General features: G+C 39.4%; 2 protein-coding genes across 5 annotated transcripts; one reads left to right on the top strand and one right to left on the bottom strand.

Annotated features, from left to right (window-relative positions):
* Window positions 1–113: 113 nt before the first annotated feature.
* rrp8 (ribosomal RNA processing 8) lies at window positions 114–6280 on the bottom strand. 2 transcript variants are annotated; one of them, XM_085430520.1, is made up of 8 exons: window positions 6097–6280; window positions 5861–5978; window positions 5479–5734; window positions 3218–4022; window positions 1486–1615; window positions 1294–1400; window positions 1113–1209; window positions 114–778 (listed from the first exon to the last, which is right to left on the bottom strand). In XM_085430520.1, exons 2-8 carry the CDS (start codon window positions 5963–5965, stop codon window positions 665–667), a joined length of 1614 nt encoding a protein of 537 aa, XP_085286646.1. In that variant the 5' UTR covers window positions 5966–5978; window positions 6097–6280; the 3' UTR covers window positions 114–664. The 2 variants fall into 2 exon arrangements, with proteins under 2 accessions (XP_085286646.1, XP_085286645.1); XM_085430519.1 differs by having other exon boundaries at window positions 115–778; window positions 5861–6280.
* A 1816-nt stretch (window positions 6281–8096) lies between these two features.
* LOC146694372 (scaffold protein ILK) lies at window positions 8097–22098 on the top strand. 3 transcript variants are annotated; one of them, XM_085430521.1, is made up of 13 exons: window positions 8097–8201; window positions 9169–9425; window positions 15315–15480; window positions 17204–17299; window positions 17388–17484; window positions 17597–17680; window positions 17907–17992; window positions 18085–18194; window positions 18410–18537; window positions 18743–18864; window positions 18949–19048; window positions 20406–20536; window positions 20656–22098. In XM_085430521.1, exons 2-13 carry the CDS (start codon window positions 9337–9339, stop codon window positions 20803–20805), a joined length of 1359 nt encoding a protein of 452 aa, XP_085286647.1. In that variant the 5' UTR covers window positions 8097–8201; window positions 9169–9336; the 3' UTR covers window positions 20806–22098. The 3 variants fall into 3 exon arrangements, with proteins under 3 accessions (XP_085286647.1, XP_085286649.1, XP_085286648.1); XM_085430523.1 differs by having other exon boundaries at window positions 8113–8132; XM_085430522.1 differs by lacking the exon at window positions 8097–8201 and adding an exon at window positions 8999–9062.
* The last annotated feature ends 427 nt before the right edge of the window (window positions 22099–22525 follow it).

Genomic DNA, 22525 nt, shown 5'->3' on the forward strand with positions numbered 1-22525 from the left:
AGTGTCTTTGCAATGCTTAATTAGTCAGGACCATCTGCTACGACAAAAGGAGTGAAGCTATAAATACATTTCTGTACTATGTGTGATTCAGATGTAAATAGACTGAACTGCAGCTTCTCTGCAGCACTGTTGTGGAAAATAATTATGGAGTCAGTTGTTTGTTCATATAGAGTAATTGTAATAGGGTTAGGGAACGACATGTTGGGTCTGAAGCATCACAGACATCACACAGTTATTTTTAAAAGTTTATATTTTTAAAGACTTTTAAGTTTCCCACAGCAATTGTAGCACTTACAGAGTTGTCTTAGAAAATTCTGTCACCAAGCAGCCTCGAGTTTCATTTTTGATTTTGTACCCAACGCAGTGACTTACTCCAGGACTGTAAAAACATTTCTTATTTACAGTATTTGAGTAAACAATACAATCAATGATCTGTGCATTGTGTGATGAGAAAATGTGCGTCCATGTTGATACTGATGATAAAGACTAACAGACCTCTGTTACATGAAAAAAAAATCACGTATCTATAACAAAATGCAAAAGGAATAATCAAAAATATACCAAAAAATATGATACATTTAAGTGTATATTAACTGTGACCCCGTGAAGCATTGTCCAGTTATGTACTGATGCACAGAGAAGTTTATGAATTCCTATTACATTTTCATCTCTTCTTGTAAAGACAAGGCTTCAACTGTAGTCCAACTTTCTTCAGATTTTCTGGAGCCTTTCCCGTCTTCGCAAATTCAAAGGAGTAGAAATGACTATTTTCTGTGTCCTGAAAGGAAGAAAAAGACAAAATAACAGTAATTCTAGCAGACAAACATGAATGTTTAAGCTATTACTCATCACGTGGTCCAAGTGTTCTTCAGACTCAGTTGTTTAGACGACATTGATCTACTTGTGACAAATTTATTAAGCATTTTTCAGCAACAGGCTCTTAAAAAGGACAACAACAAAAGAAAGAAAATACACCTGAACACAGTAAATATTATATATTTACATGTTTAATTCAGACTTTCATCTTATAACTGTGACATGCTTTAATTTTTTAAAGAAGGAAGAAGTACTTTCCTGTAAACATGGTCCCAAGCATCACCCCTTTTTCTCACCTTCGACACCATCTTGAATCCAAGACTTGACAGTGCAGTGATGAAGTTTCGCACGTTGTCGAATCTGCTTGCCACTTCTGCTATTTTAAGGACTCCTCTGCAACAAAGGTGCCAAAAAATAATGAGAAACACAGTGTGTGCACGACATTAAACACATGCATATGCAGAATCCTTGTCACACCTCTTTTTTAGCACTCGATTGGCCTCTGCTAAAAAGTCCGCCAGATTGGTCCCCATGAGGGACAGGCAAAACACAGCGAGGTCCACAGAGGCGTCATTAAGAGGCACCTGCAGACACGGGGCGTTTCATTTTAGTTCCATTTTACGACAATCGCAGTGCAATTGTGTCTGTATTTTGCAGAAAGACACTCACGTGGGCCATGTCACAGACCGTAACCAGCTCACAGGTGGCTGCCAGGTCAAAGCTATGAACTTTGTTCTTCACGCTGCGCGCTATTTTACAGTCACCACAACCAAAGTCGGCAACCACGAGAGAGGAAGGTCTGCAAAAAGAAAACAGTACAGTAGATGTGTTTCTTTTAGTTAGAACTGTTGTCTTCTGACAAACCGCTGATGTTAACGAGGCAAACTTCTCACAGCAGCAAAACCAGGCATCGATTAAACACCCACAGTGCAAAATTATCAGCTGCGTGAGTCCTCGCTGTCGAGAGTGTGCAGCAGAGTAATGTCTTCTGTTTACCGTTTACAGCAGATAAATGATGTCAGCATCCGGAGTTCTACATGAAGAATTCCTTCTTACTCTTGAGATGAGCAGAGACGGTCTGGAAATGTTTTGGGAAAAGTCTGAAAGTAACAGTGTACACAGCACACCGTGCTTTCTGCTCAAAATATGATGAATCGTTCAGATGTTGAGCTGAGGTGATTAAGAATCTCCTGTCTTAAGCAGTTTTACACATGCACTGCAAACATTGAACTTTTTCCAGACATTACCAAACACAAGTGCGTGTGAGAACACAAACGTTTGAAGCAAATGAAGCAGATGTGATCTCTGTTGCAGGTGAATTTATGGTGAGCCAGTGGGTGTCCCAACCCCACTGCATGCTCTATGCAGACAGGAACCCAACTGAGGATTTCCATTAGTGTGAATATGATGCCTAATAATGACAGAAACCCCTCCCTATTCTCTTTTTTATATATGCACAATGTCACATTGTTTAATGGCACACAGCTCTGTGAAAATCGCAGCCTTGCTGTCCAGTCCTTGTGCTTAAGATGGTTTGCAATTCAGAAGAAAGATGTTTTAAAGGGAAAGGAGATAAAATAGTTTGTTTAGACAGGTGACGAACAGAGGGGCTTAAATCAAAAGTATTATTTTGAAGGGTGAATCAGGCAAAGCAACTCTAGTAAAGTCCAAGAAAAAGTATGGAGGTGGAAATGAGCATCAAAGACCCACTTTAAAGATCATCCTGTGATGAAAAGATCTTAAAGCACAATTCCATCAGTGCACAGTTTGACAAACCAACCTATTCGGTCAGACAACACACTGCAGTGCAGACATTTAAGATTTCATTTTAAACCTTTTGTGCTCAGAGGTCCTGTTCAGCTTTCTGGAGCTTTTCCCTGCCTCCAAGGGACTTTTTCATCACATGAACTTGTCTTAAAGAGGTGGGCTTTGTTATCATCAGGTTAATTGTTTCTGTTTGAAACGCTGCCCAAGGATTGTTATAGCAAAGCCATTATCAGGCGGTCTCACACTTTCTTGACCAGAGAGCACTTTAAGTGGTCTGTGCTCCAACCCCCAATTCAATTAATGCTAAAGCAGTTTAAATAAATGGATATTCCCAGCTGTGCTCTTTGGAACTATTTGTATTCTAAAACATTTCAGTGTTTATACTTCATGGATATATTACCTGATTGTTTCACAGTCATATCACAGCTTCTACTGGCCCAAAGGTTAAAAGGGTGGGAGTAAAGAACACAATGTGCTTGTTTGTGTTGCTGGTGTAAATGTGTATGCCAGCTATAGGCATACACATTTGAAAAATTTGGCACAATTTTATAAATTTGTAATCATGAAGATTCCTTGGTTGTGGGCAAAATTCTATTTCATGCATTAACATCACAGAAAATTGAAGGCTTCTCACTTTTTCTGAATATAAGAGATGATGGCGTCCACTGGATTGGCGGGCCACCTCTGAACCTGAGCCGTGTAACCTTTGTGGTAGATCCAGAAAGCCTGTGGGTCCTGCTTGAACATACGCTTCGCCTCGCCGCTGGACGTGCTGTACAAAACTTCGTTAATGTAGCGGAAACGAGCGGCCTCCAACCGCTGCTCCATCCGGGACCTGAGGGAGGCAGAGCGGTCTTGTTTCACCTCTTCCTCTGACTCTGCTGGCTTATCTTCCTGCTCTGCAGGAGTCTCGTGGTGCTCTGTCTCCTCGCTGTGCAGCATCCTCTGCAGCTTCTGTCTTTTCAGACTCTGAGCTTTGCTCTGCTCAGGTTTCAGTCTTTTCATGGGGAACTGCTGCTGATTAACTTTAATCTCCACTGCAGGTTCACGTGTTTTCTGTTCTGATCCATCAGCAGAAGATTCAGGCACACATTTCTGAACTGGGACACACTTTGTTTCCTTCTCATTACTCGCCTCCTCAGGGTGTTTCTCATTTTTCTTTTTTTGATTGTTTTTGCCAGTGTTGCTGTTGCTATGTGAATCAGGTTTAACTACTTCCTTTAGTTCATGTTTACCCACAGACTTTACTTTATTTACTTCCTCCTCAGGCTGTTTCTGGCGGTATTTATTTTTACATTTCCTCTTGTTCTTCATTTTGTTTTTCCACTGTTTTCTGCCAATCTTTTCTGTGTTCTGTGGATTGTTTACATTCATCAGCAATTCAGTCATTTCTTTATTCTTCTCCTCCCCTGAAGATGTGCCATTTGCCTTTGAAGATCCTTTTGGAAGAAAACAAAAAAACAGTTTAGTCAATATTTTACACTCAGGAAAGATTGAGGCTGGTACTACGTACTATGCAAAAGTCTTCAGTGACCCCTAATTTCTTTAAGTTTTTCTTCCAAGGAGCCAGACTTTTGCAATGATGTAGTGATCATGAGCAATAGTTCTCCAGGCTTTCTGAAAGACTTAAGTCTTAAGTTTTTCTTTGGACATTGGCTGCTTCTTCACTCATTTCTATCCTTCCACCTGACCTTTTTCAGGGCAAAGAAAGACATCTAACACAACTAATTTTGAATTGTTACTTGCAGCCTGTTGCAAGAGCATAATTTATCCCCATTTATTGAATTGAATCTACAAAGAAATGCCAAAGATAACACAGATTGACAGATATAAAATAGTATTTTTGCACCACAATGGAGAAGCATTGAGAAGGTCAGAAGGTGTTGCACTGTGTCTATTTGGCTCTAGAGAAAGCATATAGTATGGACATATGGACAGAAGTATATGAAGATGTCCAGGACATGAATGAGGACACAGAGACTGTGGTGGGGTGTGCGGTAAGAGGCACAGATAGGTTTAATGTGGTGACTGGATTACATCTGACTCCCTTTTTGTTTCCAGTGGTGAAAGATGAGTTTAGGCAGGATTCTCATGGACAATGGTGTTTTCAGATAACACTGTGATCTGTAGTGAGAGTGTGTGGAAGAGAGCCCGGAGAGGTGGAGGACAGAATACATGTGTGTGAATGAGAGGGGGACATGTGTAACAGTGAAGATGCAAGAAATAGAGGTCATGAAGGTGGACAAGTTAAAAGACCAGGGCAAGATCATCAAAAACAACAGATAATTAGCAGAGAGTGCAGGCTGGGTAGAGACGAGTGACAGAAGGACAGCCTGAAACGTGAAAGGGAAATTTTTTAAGATGGTAGTGAGACCTGCTGTGATGTAGAGTTTTAAGACAAAAACATAAGAGGCATACCTGGATGTGGCAGAGTTGAAGATGCTAAGATTTTCACTGGGAGTGACAAAGTTAGACAGGATTAGATATGAGCATGCTGAGCAGTTTAGAGATAGAGTTAGAGAGGCAAGGCAAGGCTGAGATGGTTTGGACATGTGCAGAGGAGGGATGCTGGACATATTGGACAAATGATGCTGAAGATGGAACTCCCAGGCAGGAGAAAAAGAGGAAGAACTCAGAGGACATGCAGAGGGTTGGTTGACAGTGGAAGATGCTAGGGACAGGGTGAGATGGAAACAAATGGCCTGCAGTGGCGACCTCTAAATAGATGAACTAATTTCTCATTTTCTTAAAAAAATACAAAGAAATGAGATGTGATTCAAGACTTTGCACAATACTTTACATCCAAACACTCCAATTACAGATGCTGGATTAAAAACTCTAATGTGGCAAACCACTGTGTCAGATTTCTAAGCTTATAACCAGCTAATTACTCACCAGCTTTATTGTTTTTCTTCCTCTTTTTTGGTGCAGGTTTCTCCTCCTTTAAGATCTGGTCTGTGTTCTCTTGCTGCTCCTCTGTTTTTTCTGCAAGTTTTCTCTTTTTTCTTCTCTTCTTCTTTGTCCTAATGTTTGATGGAGCTTCTTCGGAGTCTTCATCACTGTCCTGTTTATGGTTGTCGCTCTTCCACTCTGGTACTGACCCCAGAGTCTTCAGTGTCCGCATCAGGCTGCTTTTACCCACAACCCTGGGCTGATCAGAGGATCACAGCAGGTTGAATAATATATTTTTAAAACGAGTAGCGACTACCATAAGTAGAAACATAGTAATGCTTTGCGAGAATAAAAAGTTTTCCGTAAGCGCAAAAGAAACACGTACCTTCACATTGATGCCACTGCTTGTCTTCTTGGTGTTACTGAGGGCAGGTTTACTCAAGATCTGACCCTCTTCTTCATCATTCCAGTCTTCATCCTCGTTAAACATGTTTCTGTGTGTCCTTTTAGAAAAACGCACACCTTTGTAAACCGCTACTGGAGATGAAAAACTCTTTCGAGCGCACTTCTTTGCTATCAGAGAGCTAACCTATAGTCCTATATGATGTCTGAACTACTCACGAGTTTGTTTCTCAGGCAGCAAAACGAGTTGATTTACGTGTCAGAGGAACTCTTCCCGCTGTTTGCATGAAACCTTTTTATCTAATGAACGTGTAACTACACGTAATACCTAAAATAAATAAAGTTATTCTCAAGCAAAAGCCACGTTGGTTCAGTGTCATGCGCGTCAGGGGAGCAAAACAGAGTTACGGGCGCACATAACTGACGTAAGCACACCGGAGATATCTGGGAAATGGCGTTTTCCGTGATGACGTGGATAAACATTCAGCTTCTCTTAATTTTAAGGATTTTAAGTTGTATTAATAAAAACAACTTAAAAATAGTTAAAATAAAAATGCAACTCTTCAGTGGCTCCAACGATTTTCAAGAAAATATAGTTTTACAAAGATTTCTCTCACCAAACATGTCTCTGAATAATCAAAATTAACAGTGTTTTTGTTAGGATCTTATAGATATTTGTAAGATCCAATCTAAACAACAATAAACAGACGGACTGACTTAAGTAAACCTACATATCAAATACACAATATATTTGTTGCATAATTGTTATATTCTGTAATTAGGGACACGCAAAAGGACACACTGGGTTTAATAAATAAAATTTAAAAAAACATTTTTCCTTTTTACTTGAAATTTGAAACTTACTTTACTTGAAATTATTTGTTTACTTAAAACTAGTAAATTAGACGGAGGGAATGATTTCCAGACCACTGAGGCCATATGTATGTTCTTAATCACCTGTAATAAAAAAAACTTTCTTAAACATCATATTACATACCATGCAATATGACAAGAAATGTTGTGTTTAAGGATGGATTTTCCCCTTTACAGACCCCAAAATGTGTCTGTAACATGTCTTTGTGCTTATGATTAGAGACAGAAGAATGGAGAATTTAAACTTAATCTGCAGACACTACAAACAACAGACAGTTTTATTTACATGTTTACCGCTTAAGTGGACCCACTAGGAAAGCTCCTTCCTTGTTCATTTGTTTGCTTTTAAATGAAATAAGTAGAAAGCCCTATGTCACTTCAGAAGGAAGATATGACAATTTAAACTGACCCTCTGTAAAACTCAGATCCTTTACAAGGTTCAAAACGGTGCGTGTGTGTGTGTGTCCTTCATGAAGGCCTACCTGGAGGAGATTAGGAACCTGGAGACCTGGTGCCAGGAGAACAACCTCCTCCTAAATGTCAGCAAGACTAAGGAGCTGATCGTGGACTTCACTAAAAAGCAGGTGAGGAATTATGAGCCCGTGATCATCAATGGCATGCCAGCGGAGAGAGTGGACAGTTTCCGGTACCTGGATGTCCACATCACTCAGGACCTGTCATGGTCCTGCCACATTAGAACCCTGGTTAAGAAAACCCGACAGTGTCTCTTCTTCCTCAGAAGGCTTAGAGATTTCCATCTGCCACTGAGGGTGCTCAAGAACTTTTATTCCTGCACCATCGAGAGCGTCCTGAAGGGAAACTGCACCTGGTTTGGTAACAGCACCAAGCAGGACAGACAAGATCTGCAAAGAGTGGTGCGCTCGGCCGAACGCATCATTCGATCAGAGCTTCCTGACCTGCTGTTCATCTAAACCAAGCGGTGCAAGACTAAAGCTAGGAAGATTATGATGGACCTTTCCCATCCCAACAATGGACTCTTCCCACTGTTGAGGTCTGGGAAGCGCTTCCGCTCCCTTAAGTGTGTGACAAATAAAATTTGAATTTGATTTTAATTCAATATATGCTCTAGTTGGAGGTCTGACATCAGCTGTCTGAGTCTGTAGTGTGTAACATTAGGTCTCAGAGCAACATGTTATAGACTACATGTAGTGACATGGTGGCATTTATTGTAATCCTGAGCTGAGCTTCGTATTTTAGATTTTTGTACACATAAAATGTAATTATTTCAAGAAAAAAAATCATGACCTCAGGGGGTGAATTTGAAATCGTTGCAATTCTCCTTGCAACCTATAGGCGGCTCTCTCTCTCTTCTTCCTCCACGTACGTACGGGTGTGGACGCACAGCTCTCTGAATGCTGAAGGTAACACAACAAGGCTTGTAACTTTTCCTCTGTACAGCTACAATACACCGCAACAAGCTAATATATCCGGTAAGTTTAAAGGCATGGAGGTAAATAATTTTTTTTAATTTGACCTGTTTAAACTATTAAATGATGGTTCGAGTGAAATCCTCAGTCGGTCACCGTTAAATGAGAGAAACACGGACAGCCCCCGCGGCAGGATAGATAGTTAGCTTGTTAGCACAGACCCAAATGGATTTTATTTCACGACGTAGAAGATGCAAGTTTATAGTGAGGAGCTAACCAAGATATATATCTTCCATATGGTGGAGTAAAAGCAGTCGGTGGTGCTGCCACGAGTAGAACTAGGCGGCTGACTTAAGTGAGCTTTCCCCTCACTGTGTTAGCCGGATAGCAAAGCAGCTAGTCAGGCAGTGACAACATTGTTGGGAGTGTAAATGGTATAAACTGCGTGGATCAATGGCGCGTGAAACTTAGGTTGTGACCATACTGAAAAAAAATTTAAAAAAATATTGTATTATCATATTATACCGTCCCACTTATTGGCTAATACCAGTCTCACAATCAATTAGAGCTGCAAAACCAATACGAAGATAATAAAAAATCAACCACTTTCTTTCTACAAAGAAGAGCAGCAAATCCAGACTGTAAACTTGATAGGGCCATGAAGTGATTGATTTATTATCAATATATTAGTATAATCAGTATAATATATTAGTCTGTTGCCGGTGTATTAAAGGAATACAGACTTCAGTTTGACTCTGGATGATTATATTTATCTATTCTGGTGTCCATGGTGTCCAGGGCTATTTTTTCATACAGCTACATTTTGTGAGTCACTGTGTTGTAAACGGCATACCCACCCTGTATTACTCAGTTGGAGATTACTCAACACTAGGTTGTCTTGTCTGTAGGCTTTCTCCTTTTTAGGTTTGTACAGCAGTTTGTTTGTTTGTTTGTTTTTGTTTTTTTGTTTTTGTTTTTTAAGAAATAATTTTAACTGAGTGACCATTTTTCTTTAAATCAATTTCTTTAGGGTCGTGTTGGTGCTGCTCTGATTGTGGTTCATACTGTCCCAAATGAGGGACTGATGCTGGCCAGGACGTGCCTGAACCCATCGGGTTGCAACTCTTGTCTGTCCCAGTTTAGTTCTGCATCTGCTCCCACGGGTGCGTCCTAGAAGAAAAACAATACACCAGCCAAAATGGATGATATATTCACTCAGTGCCGGGAAGGCAATGCAGTGGCAGTTCGTTTATGGCTGGACAACACAGAGAATGATCTCAATCAAGGGTGAGCTGCAGTTTTTTTCATAGCCAGAATTTATCAGTCACTTCTGTCCATATTATTTCAAATGAAAGTTGGATACTGGAATCCTAATTAAGAATTTCATTTATATCCCCAAGCAGCTGTGCCTGCTTGCTTGTGACTTGCTAAAACATGAATTTGTGATTCCAAATAGCGTGGCTCAAAATTTCAAATGTGATCTTGTGTTTTATTTAAAATGTTTTATTCTTAAAGTTCTTCTCTGGTGCAGTCTGAAAGCCCGCCTTTTCAATCCCCTGTGAGATTGTGGACTGCCGTTGAACCCCTTTCCTTGTGTGCGCATGTTTATGTTTAGAATGCCAGCACAGTAAATCAAAAGCATGATGTTGGACAGGAAGCATGCTGTGATGGTATAGTTAGTCACAGCAGTCAAAATCAGGCTCTGCATGCTCTGGATACAACTTGGTTTTGGATGGATTTGGATGCAGAAAATATTGTACTTTACTTCTGACATGACACATTTAGTACACAGCATTTTCTGTCTAATAGTTCCAGATTAAGAGTCCTGGGCTGCTGTTTTTATCCTAAGCTGGCTACATTGGGAAAAACTTGGCAGTCCAGTCTGGATGGCCACCCACGAATCTTGTCTTTTTAGAGAGCTCTGTTTAAGATTTAGACTACCGGTGTTTGTGTTCAAAGCAAACAAAGAAATAATAAATGAGTCAATTTAATTATGTTCCTTGTGTAAGTGGTAGCTGTTCTCTTTCCTTCTCCATTTCTCTCTGTTTTAGTGGACTTGTGGTAGGGTTTTTTTTACTGACAGTTATTCATTTGCAAATGACATAGTTGTCAAGCTTTCATTATGTTGCTAGTACTATGAAAACGAAAGAGCTTTTTTTGGATTAGTGGTCGTCCTCTTTTTTTTTTGACATGGTTGTAACCAAGAAAACATTTGTTAACTGACAGAAAAGATAACTGGTAACGTCAGAGGCACAGGGATGTTTCAAGAAATATTTTAATGTTGTTAAAATTGCTATTTGGTCAGCATCTTTTTTTTTTCTTATTTGGGACGTGTTTGCTCTAAATATAAAAGAGGAACTTGAGAATATACATCATAACTTGAAAATATAGCTGTATTCTAAAAATAGATGCAAACAAGATATGTCTGTCTATACATACACTTTATTCAGAAAGTTATATTTTTTTCCTTTTCTTTGGCTTCCTGTTTGCTTTGTTTTTTCCACTTCTTGTGAGTCTATCTGATTGCATTGAGCCAGTGTGGATTCATGCATGCGACTCGCCCATTAGTTGATTACACGTCTAGTTCCCTTTTCCGGCTGATGTGTGTCCTCCAGTGTATAAGACACTACAGAGCCTCAAGCCTTCCTTTTCTGTGTTTTAGTAAACTTACTGTGCTCTTGCCTGACAGAACCCTCCCTGAGATATTTTCTATGCTCTACAATGACGATGTGTTTACACTGATGTAACTCCCACATGAACAGTAGTAGTGGAATGCAGAATCTCCTTACAAGGAGCAACACATGGGCCTCAAGGGAAGCTTTTACCACCTACCAGAACTGAGGGCTAAGGGGAGGAGTTTATTATTGTGGGCAGGGCTGAAAAGACAGACAGAAAATCTTTGTGTATGTGGGGCTGTATAGTGAATTTTTCAAAAGAGGAATGCATAGTTAAGCCATAGCAGCCCACATCACCTTCCCCCTTCTCTACTGATATGTTTCCTGTATGTCTCCCTGTGGTATTAGATAGCTCCACTCATTTCCCCTTACTGCTGCCGCCAAGTTTAGAAGACTCTAATTGCAAAGTTTAAAACATATTCTCCTAAATATTTGTAATGTGGTCATTATGTTCTGATGTTGTCTCTCAGTATTTTTTACAGTACCATTTTACTGGTTGGTGGATCATTATTATTAACACAAAATGCAGGTGTTTATTATTAAAGACCTACATGGCCTTGTGTGAAAAAGTAAATTCCCTGTAAACCTAATAACTGGTTGGGCCAGCCTGAGCATCAACAACTGCGATAACTTTGCGATAACTGGTAATGAGTCTTTCACAGTACTGTGGAGGAAATCTGACCTCCTCGTCTTTTCAGAACCGCCTTTTTTAAGCTTAGCTCTCCAAAAAAAGGGGGTTAATCACAGCTAATTCAAGATTTAACAAGAGGGGCAATTACTTTTTCACACAGAACCAGGTAGGTTTAAATAAATCAATGAAATCATCATTTGAAAACTGCATTTTGTATTTAATTGGGTTATCTGTGTCTAATATTAAAATTTGTTTGATAATCTGAAACATGTAAGTGTGACAAATATGAAAAACACTAGGAAAACAGGAAGGAGGCAAAGACTTTTTCACATGTGTGTTTTCTCCCTATTCCCTATTCTCCCTAAATCCATAGTGTCTTCAACTTCTGGGAAAGCTTGAAGTCAGACCGTTGACAGATTAAGTGATAGTACTATAATAATATTTAGTTTTGCTCTTTGGTTTGACTCCTAGTAAGGTATCTGTACCATGTCCAAGCATTTTTTACCTCTAACATAGAGCTCCATTGACCAGTATGACTGCTGTGGTTGATTGATGGTGGGTAATTGGAAACACAGTGGTCTAAATTCTTGTTCAAATGGGTAGTAATGGATTCAGAACAAGCAGTGCTAAGCATTGACAGAGATCATAAGGTTTGATTCAGGTCTTATGTTATTGGGTTATTATTATAATAATAATTACTATTATTATTATTTCCATCTAAAAAAAGAGGGGCTGCCATCTGCTGCAACTGGTTGTTAGGTTAACAGGAAGATGAAAAGAAAAAAGGAGCATAGAAATCCAAGAACAAAACAGACTGTGGGAGTGAGTGGAAAGAAGTTAATGACAGTAAACAGCTGTATGTCAGTTCAACAGGAGGGAAAATAGGATTGTGGAGAAGAAACGCTCTGTGCATCATGGAACGTCCTCCAGCAGCCCAAGCATATAGCAGTATAATTAAGGGAGTGTTCAGAGGCACCTGATCTAGCCTTAACTGTAAGCTTCATCAAAACAGATTTTTTTTTAGTTTAATTTTAAAAGTAGAGATGATGTCTGGCTCCTGAACCCAAACTGGAGGCTGGTTCTGCAGAAGAGCAGCCTCATAGCTGAAGGCTCAAAACCTGCAGTCTGAGAGCAAAGTGCTCTGTTGGGTCAATGTGAGACTGAGGTCTTTAAGATGTGATGGAGCTTGCTTATTCAGGACTGTGGACGAGAAGGAGGATTTAAAGATCAATTCTGCAGTGAAGAGAAGCTTTAACTCAAGTAATGTGATCTTTACTTTCACTGTGTCTCCTGTGCTCTGCTCCATGTGTCTGAACTGAAGTAAAACAAACACAAATTAATTGAGTAAAGAAACAATAAATTATACTTTCTTTTAAATTCCCCTCTCTAACTTTTAATGGTAGAGAATACATTGTATGATATGTTAAACAATCAATTTGAAAATGCTCTGCACATTTGAATAAAAATATGTAGCTGTAGTCCCGGATTAGCTGTTTTTAGTGTAGCTAGTATCAGGTTGTTATTCTTGTATGCAGCTACTGCAAAAGGGATTTAACATGATCAGGTTAATTGTAACACTAAGAGATAAAATTTCCCATCTATCAGAATATAAAGTATTAGGTAGAAATGCACTGTGATTTGGCTGTGGTAGTTCTACTGTAGTTTATGTACCTTTTATTTTAGAATGATCCTTCTTGTCATTGGATATTTGAATGAATAAAATGAATACTAGAAAAATGAGTTTTTCAAGAGTAAAAACACTAATTTACTATTCCCGTAGCTGCTTTTTAGATATTTCAGTGGATTTGTTTTTCTTTAGCCGAGGCTTGTTATATGAGCCAGTGGAGATGTCAGTGCAGACATACAAGGTGCAGACAGGGACGCTTCCTCTGGCTCTTCAGTCTGCCCGGATGAGTTCTGCTGGCAGGTGAAAGTGCCTGAAATAAATTACTGCAGTCAGTGAGGAGGGAGTGAGCAAGAGGAAACCCTGGCACTCAAGTCCTCATGGGTTTGTGGGATGAAGGTAGCTTAAAGGGAAAATCCATCCTGTAACAAAAATACACACAGAGACCAGTGTTGAGGCTTACTTGATGTAACCACAGTACATTTTCAGCATTTATATGTGGACCTGAGCTATTATTGTGTACTTTTTTTTAGAATAAAATTGCTTTATATAAATATTTGAATAAAAATGAGTTAACTGAACTTAGATTTTTCAAGATATATCTTGAAAAATAAAGGGAAATAACTTCATCTAAAATCTTTATTTTGTTAAAATGTTTTGCACAAGTCATATTTGAACAAGTTGTGCATCAACTCAGGAAACTCTAAAAGAAAATCACACTGTCAAAAGCTATAGGGAATTATTATTATTTTTCTTATTTAAAGCCACAACTCAAAGTTGTTCAGTGACATAAAACTGAAAAAAGCAGCACATTGTATCATTGGAGAAGCTTTTGATTTGTAAGAGAATTCAAATGTAAAACTCTCAGGACAGATGAGGAGTAATATGTTTTAAAGCTAATCCATCCATGGCAGCTGTTGTTAAACAGAACATTTAAGCCCATACAGAGCACAATTTTGCTTATTTTGTAATTTCTTGATTTTACAGAAGATGTACATGAACCTTGATGCTCCACTTCCTCCCCCAAACAGACTTGCTTGGCACTGAAAGCTAATCAGATTAGAAAAGTGTGTGGGTAGTTTTCCTCTCCTAAACTGAAGCTAATTAGTTTTCAGGATTTGGCCTTTTGGTCTGAGAGGAAATTGCTCTCTGAGTTGATCCACAGCAGGTCACACAGTTAGATGTGTGTTGTGGGACTGAGGGTCTCTGTGGGACTCTTGATGCTGTTTTGTGTGAATACAAGCCAGTGCATTGAGTGCTGGGGCAGACGGTTCAAATTCCTGCAGAATCATAATACTCCCTCAGTTCTCAGATCTTATTATTATGCTGTCTGTCTACTTATAATTTTGGAAGAAGTGAAAAAGATATTAAAAAGAGCACTGTGCTCATGGAAAGTAAAATCCATCATAGTAGTCCAGATGATCTGGTAGAAGTGAGTGGAGTGATGAGACAGAGTCATACTCGCGGCTCACTGAGCCTTTTAAGGACTTCAGCGCTGCTGTTTTTTTGTCCAGTCTTTTTCGTGATCGACTCTGTCACTGCGCTCTTCCTGTGTTTTAATCTCTGTGTTACTGTGTTTCACAGTGAAGACACTCCATCAGTGTGTCTGTCATATAATCGAGGCCACTGTGCGACATGTGGCATTGCTGCTGTCACCGAGACAGGAATGATGAGTGCCAGAGGCTTATTAGCTTTTGTCACTGAGTCGCATGAGCTTCCTTTTTTACAGAAGCAGAAAATGACTGTAAAAATGAATAAACTTATCATGCATACCTAACTCAGCTTCACATCACTGGCATAACAGATTATTGGGAACAAATATAATAAGTATTTTTGCAGTAAATTCAGGCTTTGTGAAGGATTAATCATTCAATTTTTTTCATAGAACTCACTCATAGCATTGCTTTGGAGCTGTGTTATCTACATTAAAGCAACAGTTGTGTAAATGTATTTTATTAGATTTTTTAGCTCAGTTTTCTCATTGCACTGGTAATTAAGCATGAACGGAGGCACTGGTAATCTCACTTAACATGTATATCTTTACATTGAGGATCTGGGTTTTTCTTTTTTTTATGAAGTTTTCTTGTCAAACCAAAAACCCATTTCCCAAAACAGCTGTAGTTTTTACCATTTATACCACAGAGGTGTTTGTGTGGAAAATTGCTGATGTTTTGTCCCTCAGGTTATGCTAAGCAGGTTTTTGTATAAAAAAACATGCTCAGCTTGTATTGCTTCTGCCCCTGTAGAGATGACCATGGCTTCAGCCCTCTCCACTGGGCTTGCAGAGAGGGTCGCTCCAATGTGGTGGACATGCTCATCATGCGAGGAGCGCGCATTAATGTCATGAACCGGGGAGACGACACACCCCTGCACCTGGCTGCCAGCCATGGACATCGCGACATTGTGGGAAAGGTAGAGTTCTTGTAAACACTGGAGCACAGTAACTCTGTCTAGAGTCTCTTGGATGAATTCCACTGTGGCTATAACATAAAATGTATCATAAACGTGTCATGGATTGTGTATAAAAGACAGACATCACCCATTAGTTTATGGACTCACCCTTGGCTTTCTGGCTACTGCCGCTTTCTTTATGTATGGAGTGATAGTAGTGCTTGGTGAGCAAGCTGCATTCATAGATTGAATGGATGTAACAATAGGTGGTATAAAAGATGGATGCAACTGTTGTGCCCTCATCACCCACTGGTTTCTGGCTTCCTGTTTTGAAGCCATGAGCTGACTGTTTCTGTTGTTGCTGTCTTGGTTGCAAAAAAACCCCAGAGGCTGGGCAGACCTGACTCTACTGAAACTACATGCTAATTGGTTAATGAATCATGATTGACAAGTCATTTGCCGTTGAGCGTGCAGTTTTATACCACAGATAATCCTCTATGTTGAAACATAATATGACTGAGATTTCCAAATTAGACTCATTTTTTTTTAAAATTCAGTATGGCCCAAACTGAGTGACTGAGACCATAAACTTAGCAGGAAAATGTTTGCAGAGGTGAAGACAGAAAGCCATTTTCCCACAGACTTCTATAGGATCATAAGCCATCTGGCAGCTTTCACATAGATTACAGGTTTAAGGCATTGGCTTTCTTTTTCTGACTCAAAAGCAATATCTGTGTTTAATACTGTCTATAGGTCTGTTTAAGAGTGGTAATTAACAGATTATTAAATACTAGAACTGTAGCCAGCATAAACTTCAGGCTCATTATGTATCAGCAATACAAACATGGTCAAGAGGACCAGACTAGAGTTTGCAGAAGTGAAGCCTAGCAGATAACTTCTGGATACAGTTGTCTGTGTCTGCACATCTGTGTAGCAAAGCAGTCACGCACCTAACTTTAAGCCTTATTCTCTATATGAGCTGATTATATATAAAAGAACAAAACAAAAATATCATCCCTGCAGTTGTTAGTTTGAAATGAGCAGTGGGGATCAAAATGGTTTTCTATACAAATTGGTTGTGTTATCGGTTGGAGACGGAGCAGTGAGAGCGAGCAAATGCAAGATCTTAATATACAAGTTTCAAAATGATGCTCTCCCTGCAAGTTTGGTTCATTAGCACAGGATATTGTGAAAGCTAAAATGATATCATCTGAACAGCTGAAACATGTCTTGTCTGTTCTTGTACTTGCACCTTTTGTAACAGACAAAACTGAAGCATGAATATAAAATGTGCTTACTGCTACATATAAATGCACAGACAAAATTGGAGCTGCAAAGCAAACGGCAGGGACTTCAATGCAGCATATTAAACCTGCAGTGTTTTTCTTTATAGGAAACACAGCTGGGTTTTCAAAGTGCAGCAAACACATTGTGGCAGTAAGTGTATTTGCTGTAAGTTGTTGATGTTTGTCCATAAAAGAAAGAAAGGTATTTTGTATTATCCTGTACACAGTCCTGTTGATATAATGGCGGGCTTCTGCTCCACGATGTCGATTTTAAAATGGCTGTAAAGCAGCTACTGAGTTTAATATTAGACACGTCTCAATACCTCTGGTATGTGTCTACAGGCAAAACAACCGTGCATGATTTTTCTTGGCAGCATTGGGATCATCTCTGTGTACAGCCTAAACAAGATCTGACCAGCCTTTCTCTGCATGTAATCCGTTGTTTTTCCTTCTTTTAGCTGATCCAGTGCAAAGCAGACACCAATGCCGTCAATGAACACGGGAACACACCACTGCATTATGCTTGCTTCTGGGGACAAGACCAAGTAGCTGAGGTTAGTGTGCCTCCTGGTGGCGATGAAGCTAAAAACCTGTGTGTTTTAAAGTATTTTTAAAGTGTTGATAACGTTTGTTTTTTCTCAGGACCTTGTGACTAATGGAGCTCTAGTGAGCATCTGTAACAAGTATGGGGAAACTCCATTGGACAAAGGGAAACCTCACCTCCGTGAACTCCTCAGAGGTATGCCTGTGGTTTGACTGTTTGGTTTTTAAAAAAAAAAATGTCAGCGTCAGTCATACATCTTTCAGATTTGTTGCTCTGTACTGACTTTCTCATTTTACTATCAATACAGAAAAGGCTGAGAAAATGGGACAGAACTTGACTAAAATTCCCTTCAAGGACAGTTTCTGGAAAGGCACCACCAGAACCCGTCCCCGTGAGTCCCAGCAACCCAAAAACCAATTTATTAGCTGACCACTTTCCACCCACAGTTTTGCACAGAGTGCTGCATGAAATGGAAAAATGTTCTGTGCTAGTCTCCAGATTAATCTTAATGTGGCTTTTGAAATTTCCACAGATTTTTCAGATTTCATATAAATAATGAGCTTTTTGTCTGAGCTTTAACTCGCGTCCTGAGTTATGTCTCTGTCTTGTGTTTTTAGGCAATGGAACATTGAATAAACAGGCAGGCATTGACTACAGACAGCTTTCTCTAGCCCATAAAGTAAACGAGAACCAGTCTGGAGAGGTAATTTCTTCTTGTTTTTCATTGTGCTCAATGTTAATGCAGAGCTGCTAATGATGAATTAAAGATTCACTTTTTTTGTTTCTCTTCTATAGCTCTGGCAAGGGCGCTGGCAGGGAAATGAAATTGCCATTAAACTGCTAAAAGTTCGTGACTGGACCACTAGGAAAGGCAGAGACTTCAATGAGGAGTATCCCAAACTCAGGTTCTTATATAATCCTGACTTTTCTCTGCAGACTTTTTTGTTTTTTGCCTTCACAGTCACTCATTTGTCTGTTTGCACTGTCTTGAGCCAAATTCTGTGTATAATTTTATTTCGTGGGGAGGTGCATCTCATACTTTTTATGTCAAATCCTTTGTGGATTTGCCTGTTTTTGTCTGTCTGTCTCCCCTGTCCTTCCCTCTTGGGCTGAATCCCAGGATATTTTCCCATCCGAATGTCCTACCCATGTTGGGAGCATGTCAGTCTCCTCCCGCCCCTCACCCCATCATCATCGCACACTGGATGCCTTATGGCTCCCTCTACAACGTGCTGCATGAAGGCACCAGTGAGTACCTCTACTCTGGTCACAGGCCATACTTGTGACCAGTTTGGGTGATTTGTAGGGATTTGTGATTTATTGGAGTTAAGTATTTGTTTTGGTCATTAAGTTGTCATCACTTTTTCTACAGTAGTGATTTCACTGTCATCCAGTAATGTAGTGAAAGACATGGCTTAAACCTGTTATTACTTGTTCTTCATCATGCTGTCAGATTTTGTGGTGGATCAGACACAGGCGGTCAAGTTTGCCCTTGACATTGCTAATGGAATGGCGTTCCTACACACACTTGAACCCATGATCCCTCGCCATTACCTCAACAGCAAGAGTGTAATGGTAAGAAGAAGAAAACTATGAATAAGAGATGTGTGGTACAGTTTTTTGAGGCGTCTAAGTCAACTCTGTTTTCCGTTTTCACAGATAGATGAGGACATGACGGCAAGGATCAGCATGGCAGACGTCAAGTTTTCCTTCCAGTGTCCTGGCAGGATGTACTCGCCAGCATGGGTAGCCCCTGAGGGTAGGCATCAGTCATACAGCACAGATCCAAAGTGACAGCTGAAGCCACACAAGCTTGCACTTGAATGATGGATGCAGGAAACTCTAGACTGTCTCTGAGCCAAATGTAATTTGCAGCTGATTTCCCCAGGAGATAGATTGAAATCAAAGTTAGCTCGAAACGTAAACTGATTACAAAATGTGAAAATAACCAGGGAACATTTGCAACAGAGAAGCAAACAGAAACAGCGTGTGGGGGATGGGATGAAGGGGATTTATCACCACCAGTTACATAGAAACAACATGTATGTATGCTGTGATATGCAAGGGAGTGTTTCTTGTGTTTAAAACAAATTCACATAGTTGGCATGGTAACAGATTTTAATAATATGCCTTATATTCAAGAATTGTTTGTAATATGTAATAATAGAAATGCACTACTGCTTCGAATTTTCCTTATATTAGCAAGTTTGCTTATTGTATCATTTTGTAGAAGAATTGCAACAATATGTTTCTACTGCTTTTGCAACATGATGATATTTACATTTCAGTAATTTCTAAAGGATTATGGAATTTGGTTTAATGGCTGGTTGGCAATTGGTTTTAAACAGGCTGTTTAATCTTCAAAGAAACATGGCCACTTACAGAGGCATTAGTTTAGTTAGATTTTACTTTAGCCTGGAATCCAAGCTGATGTACATGTACTAACCTTACAGTGAGACTAAACAGATGGCACAACACACTGTTGTTGAAGTAAATGTATTTAATCTGACATTAGGTTTGTGCTGCGCTTTGTATCTGTAACCTGCTACCTTCCTTTGTGAAATCGGCTGCTCAAATGTCTTCAGTTTCTCTTCATCTACAAGATTTGGTTTCCATAGCAACATATACTATACGATGCTAGATCACAGGCAAAAAGCCCACAGAGCTCCATGTTGTTCAAGCTTTTTTTTTTAAGATAAATACTGAACTGTCGTGCAAAATGCATTCCTTGGGATTCCCCACTTTATACTGTATATATTTCTGCTTGTCTGCTGCTGTTTGCAGGCAGACACTAGTTTGCAAGAATGGAAACAGAAATTGCCTCAATTTTGTTTTATAATGCAGGGTTTTTTTTGGATGTTATTTGCTGCAGATTAGTAGACCATTGACTACTATATTTTGTACCTGAGTTCTGCAGACTCATTGACAATACACCGCAAGTGACACAAGGTGGTGATTTTGATCAGCTATTCATGATGTTATCAAATTAGGCACATCCTAAGGAAGGAACAGCCTCACTCGTTGCAATAACTTTTCATTTCTCCACAGTAGTCTGAGGATGTGGCATGTCGTTACGTTACTCTATAACCTTCTTTATTTTTCTTGGCATTGCTCAGCCCTTCAGAAGAAGCCAGAAGAGATCAACCGCCGGTCAGCAGACATGTGGAGCTTTGCTATCCTGTTGTGGGAGTTGGTAACCAGGGAAGTGCCATTTGCTGACCTGTCCAACATGGAGATAGGCATGAAGGTTAGCAGCACTGTTGCTTATTAGATTAACAAATGGATATCAGCAGCTTGCAGACAGACCTCACAGTTATTACCTGTTAGTTTAATGGATTTAAGGTGTCTGTATGTTCTGGTTTATAGGTTTCTTTGGAGGGGTTGAGGCCCACTATCCCCCCTGGCATCTCTCCCCACATTTGCAAGCTCATGAAGATATGCATGAACGAAGATCCAGCAAAGAGGCCTAAATTTGACATGATTGTGCCAATTCTGGAAAAAATGCAGGACAAGTGAAAAACGTCTTCTGACCTTCTTTACCTAACTGATGAACAACAGGATATCTTAACCCAGATTTGACTCTGAGATGTTGGTGTGGTGCTTACCAATATTGCCTTAAAGTCTCATTCTCACACTCTACCGCTGTTTTCAACACCACTGTACCTTCTGCTTGTGAGATGAATTCAGCAGAAATCACTCCTTTTTATATTCTGTTTTTTTTTCCTCTTCTGTTAAAGTGATATCAAAGTTTTGTTACTGATCTGCTGACACTGTCTGCAGAAGCATAGTATTTACTGTTCACTGTATAAACTGCAATCATATTGAACTGAGTAAAGTGACAAAAAGTGACAAAATAACCCGTGGAGGTCAGCATGACATTCTGTTGAATTCCTTCAGTGGTGGGCCTGCCATGCTGATCCTCGCTGTATTAAAAAGTCTCCCTCTAAGGTGACTGCTCCTTTTGCAATGATGGTCCATAACAAATGGATAACATATTAACCAAAAGCTTGTGGGAATATGTTGTATTAATATCATCAAATGTTTGAAGCTGAACATTTAAACGTATTAGATAATAAAACAATATGAATGAGCAGTGCCCTTGAGCGCATGTACAAAAAGCAGCGTTGTGCCTTTTAGCTGGGCTGCATAGTGGTAATGATGAGCTTGGCCTTTTCGTGGACCGACTATATCTTGTGCAACCTCACAATGATTTAAAACTGGCCATAAAAGCTTGGAGTTTTTGGGAAAAATTCACCCAGAATGGAATGGAATTTTTGGTAATTGTGTTAATGTAATCGGCATTACTTATTTGCTTAATCTTTCAGTAATTATTTTTCCCCCTGATACATTATTTGAATCCTGTTTGCTCTACTGTTGAACAAAAACGTCAGTCAGCCTGTGTCATCATGTATGAAAGAAATGATGAAATATGAAAAATGTTCACAAAGAAATGATGTCAGCTCAATGCTGGCATCATTTCTTTGTGAACCAACATGAAAGCTGCACCCTATTATGTAATTTATTAAAGCATAAGATGGATGCAGTCAAAATTAGGTGTTGTCAGGGACACTTCACCCAGTTCTTTGGTTTTCATCAAGGGTTTGACTTAACATGTGTTTGTGTTCTCTCATTTATTATTTGATCCACTGGATTACTTCTTGCTTTATATCCCACTCAAGGTTTTTTTGTCTTTTCTGTGCCTCCACCAGCTTGCTTGTTTGTGCTGAAGCCAAAATCAAGAATGACATATGCAAATGTATGTATTTATATATGAGTATATTAAAAAATAAAACATATGGACAACTTGAATGTGTGCGTTTTCTGGAGGGAACTGGACATGACAGGATTGTTGTGGGAAATGCATAAAGATTGCAGATCTCTTCAAGAGAGGCGACATAAGTGTCATTGTATTGACATTTAAACGTAACATTTATCTTATGAGGAACAGGGCTTTCTGAGCTTTCTGTAGTATTGAGTCTCATTATCTCAGTCAGTGTTGACATACAAATTTGATCAGAAATGTAAAACATGATTGAGTAGTATGAGACAATAATAGAGTTATGGGTTTATCACTATTTTAGAAAGCATACTTTCCCAATATCGGACATACTCTCCAGGTTAACTGCTTGCTAATGCATATATCTGCTATCATCCAGTGCATTTAGGCATATGAACATGTTGCTTAGATAAACCTGAGCATCAGAATGCAGGAGAAAAATGATTTAAGTTGCTTTGA

This window comes from Copadichromis virginalis, linkage group LG14 (genome assembly GCF_057382275.1).
Source record: "Copadichromis virginalis isolate Kocher_CV1m ecotype Utaka linkage group LG14, C_Virginalis_male_GT1.1, whole genome shotgun sequence".
NCBI lineage: Eukaryota > Metazoa > Chordata > Actinopteri > Cichliformes > Cichlidae > Copadichromis > Copadichromis virginalis.

Excerpts from the sequence above, each read along its gene's own strand:
- rrp8 (XM_085430520.1), bottom strand. The coding sequence starts at position 5,965 with ATGTTTAACGAGGATGAAGACTGGAATGATGAAGAAGAGGGTCAGATC. Across the intron at positions 4,023-5,478 it reads GAAGAAAAACAATAAAGCTG|GATCTTCAAAGGCAAATGGC; the intron begins GTGAGTAATTAG and ends TTCTTCCAAAAG. Across the intron at positions 779-1,112 it reads GATTCAAGATGGTGTCGAAG|GACACAGAAAATAGTCATTT; the intron begins GTGAGAAAAAGG and ends TCTTCCTTTCAG.
- LOC146694372 (XM_085430521.1), top strand. The coding sequence starts at position 9,337 with ATGGATGATATATTCACTCAGTGCCGGGAAGGCAATGCAGTGGCAGTT. Across the intron at positions 9,426-15,314 it reads GAGAATGATCTCAATCAAGG|AGATGACCATGGCTTCAGCC; the intron begins GTGAGCTGCAGT and ends CTGCCCCTGTAG. Across the intron at positions 17,300-17,387 it reads GACAAGACCAAGTAGCTGAG|GACCTTGTGACTAATGGAGC; the intron begins GTTAGTGTGCCT and ends GTTTTTTCTCAG.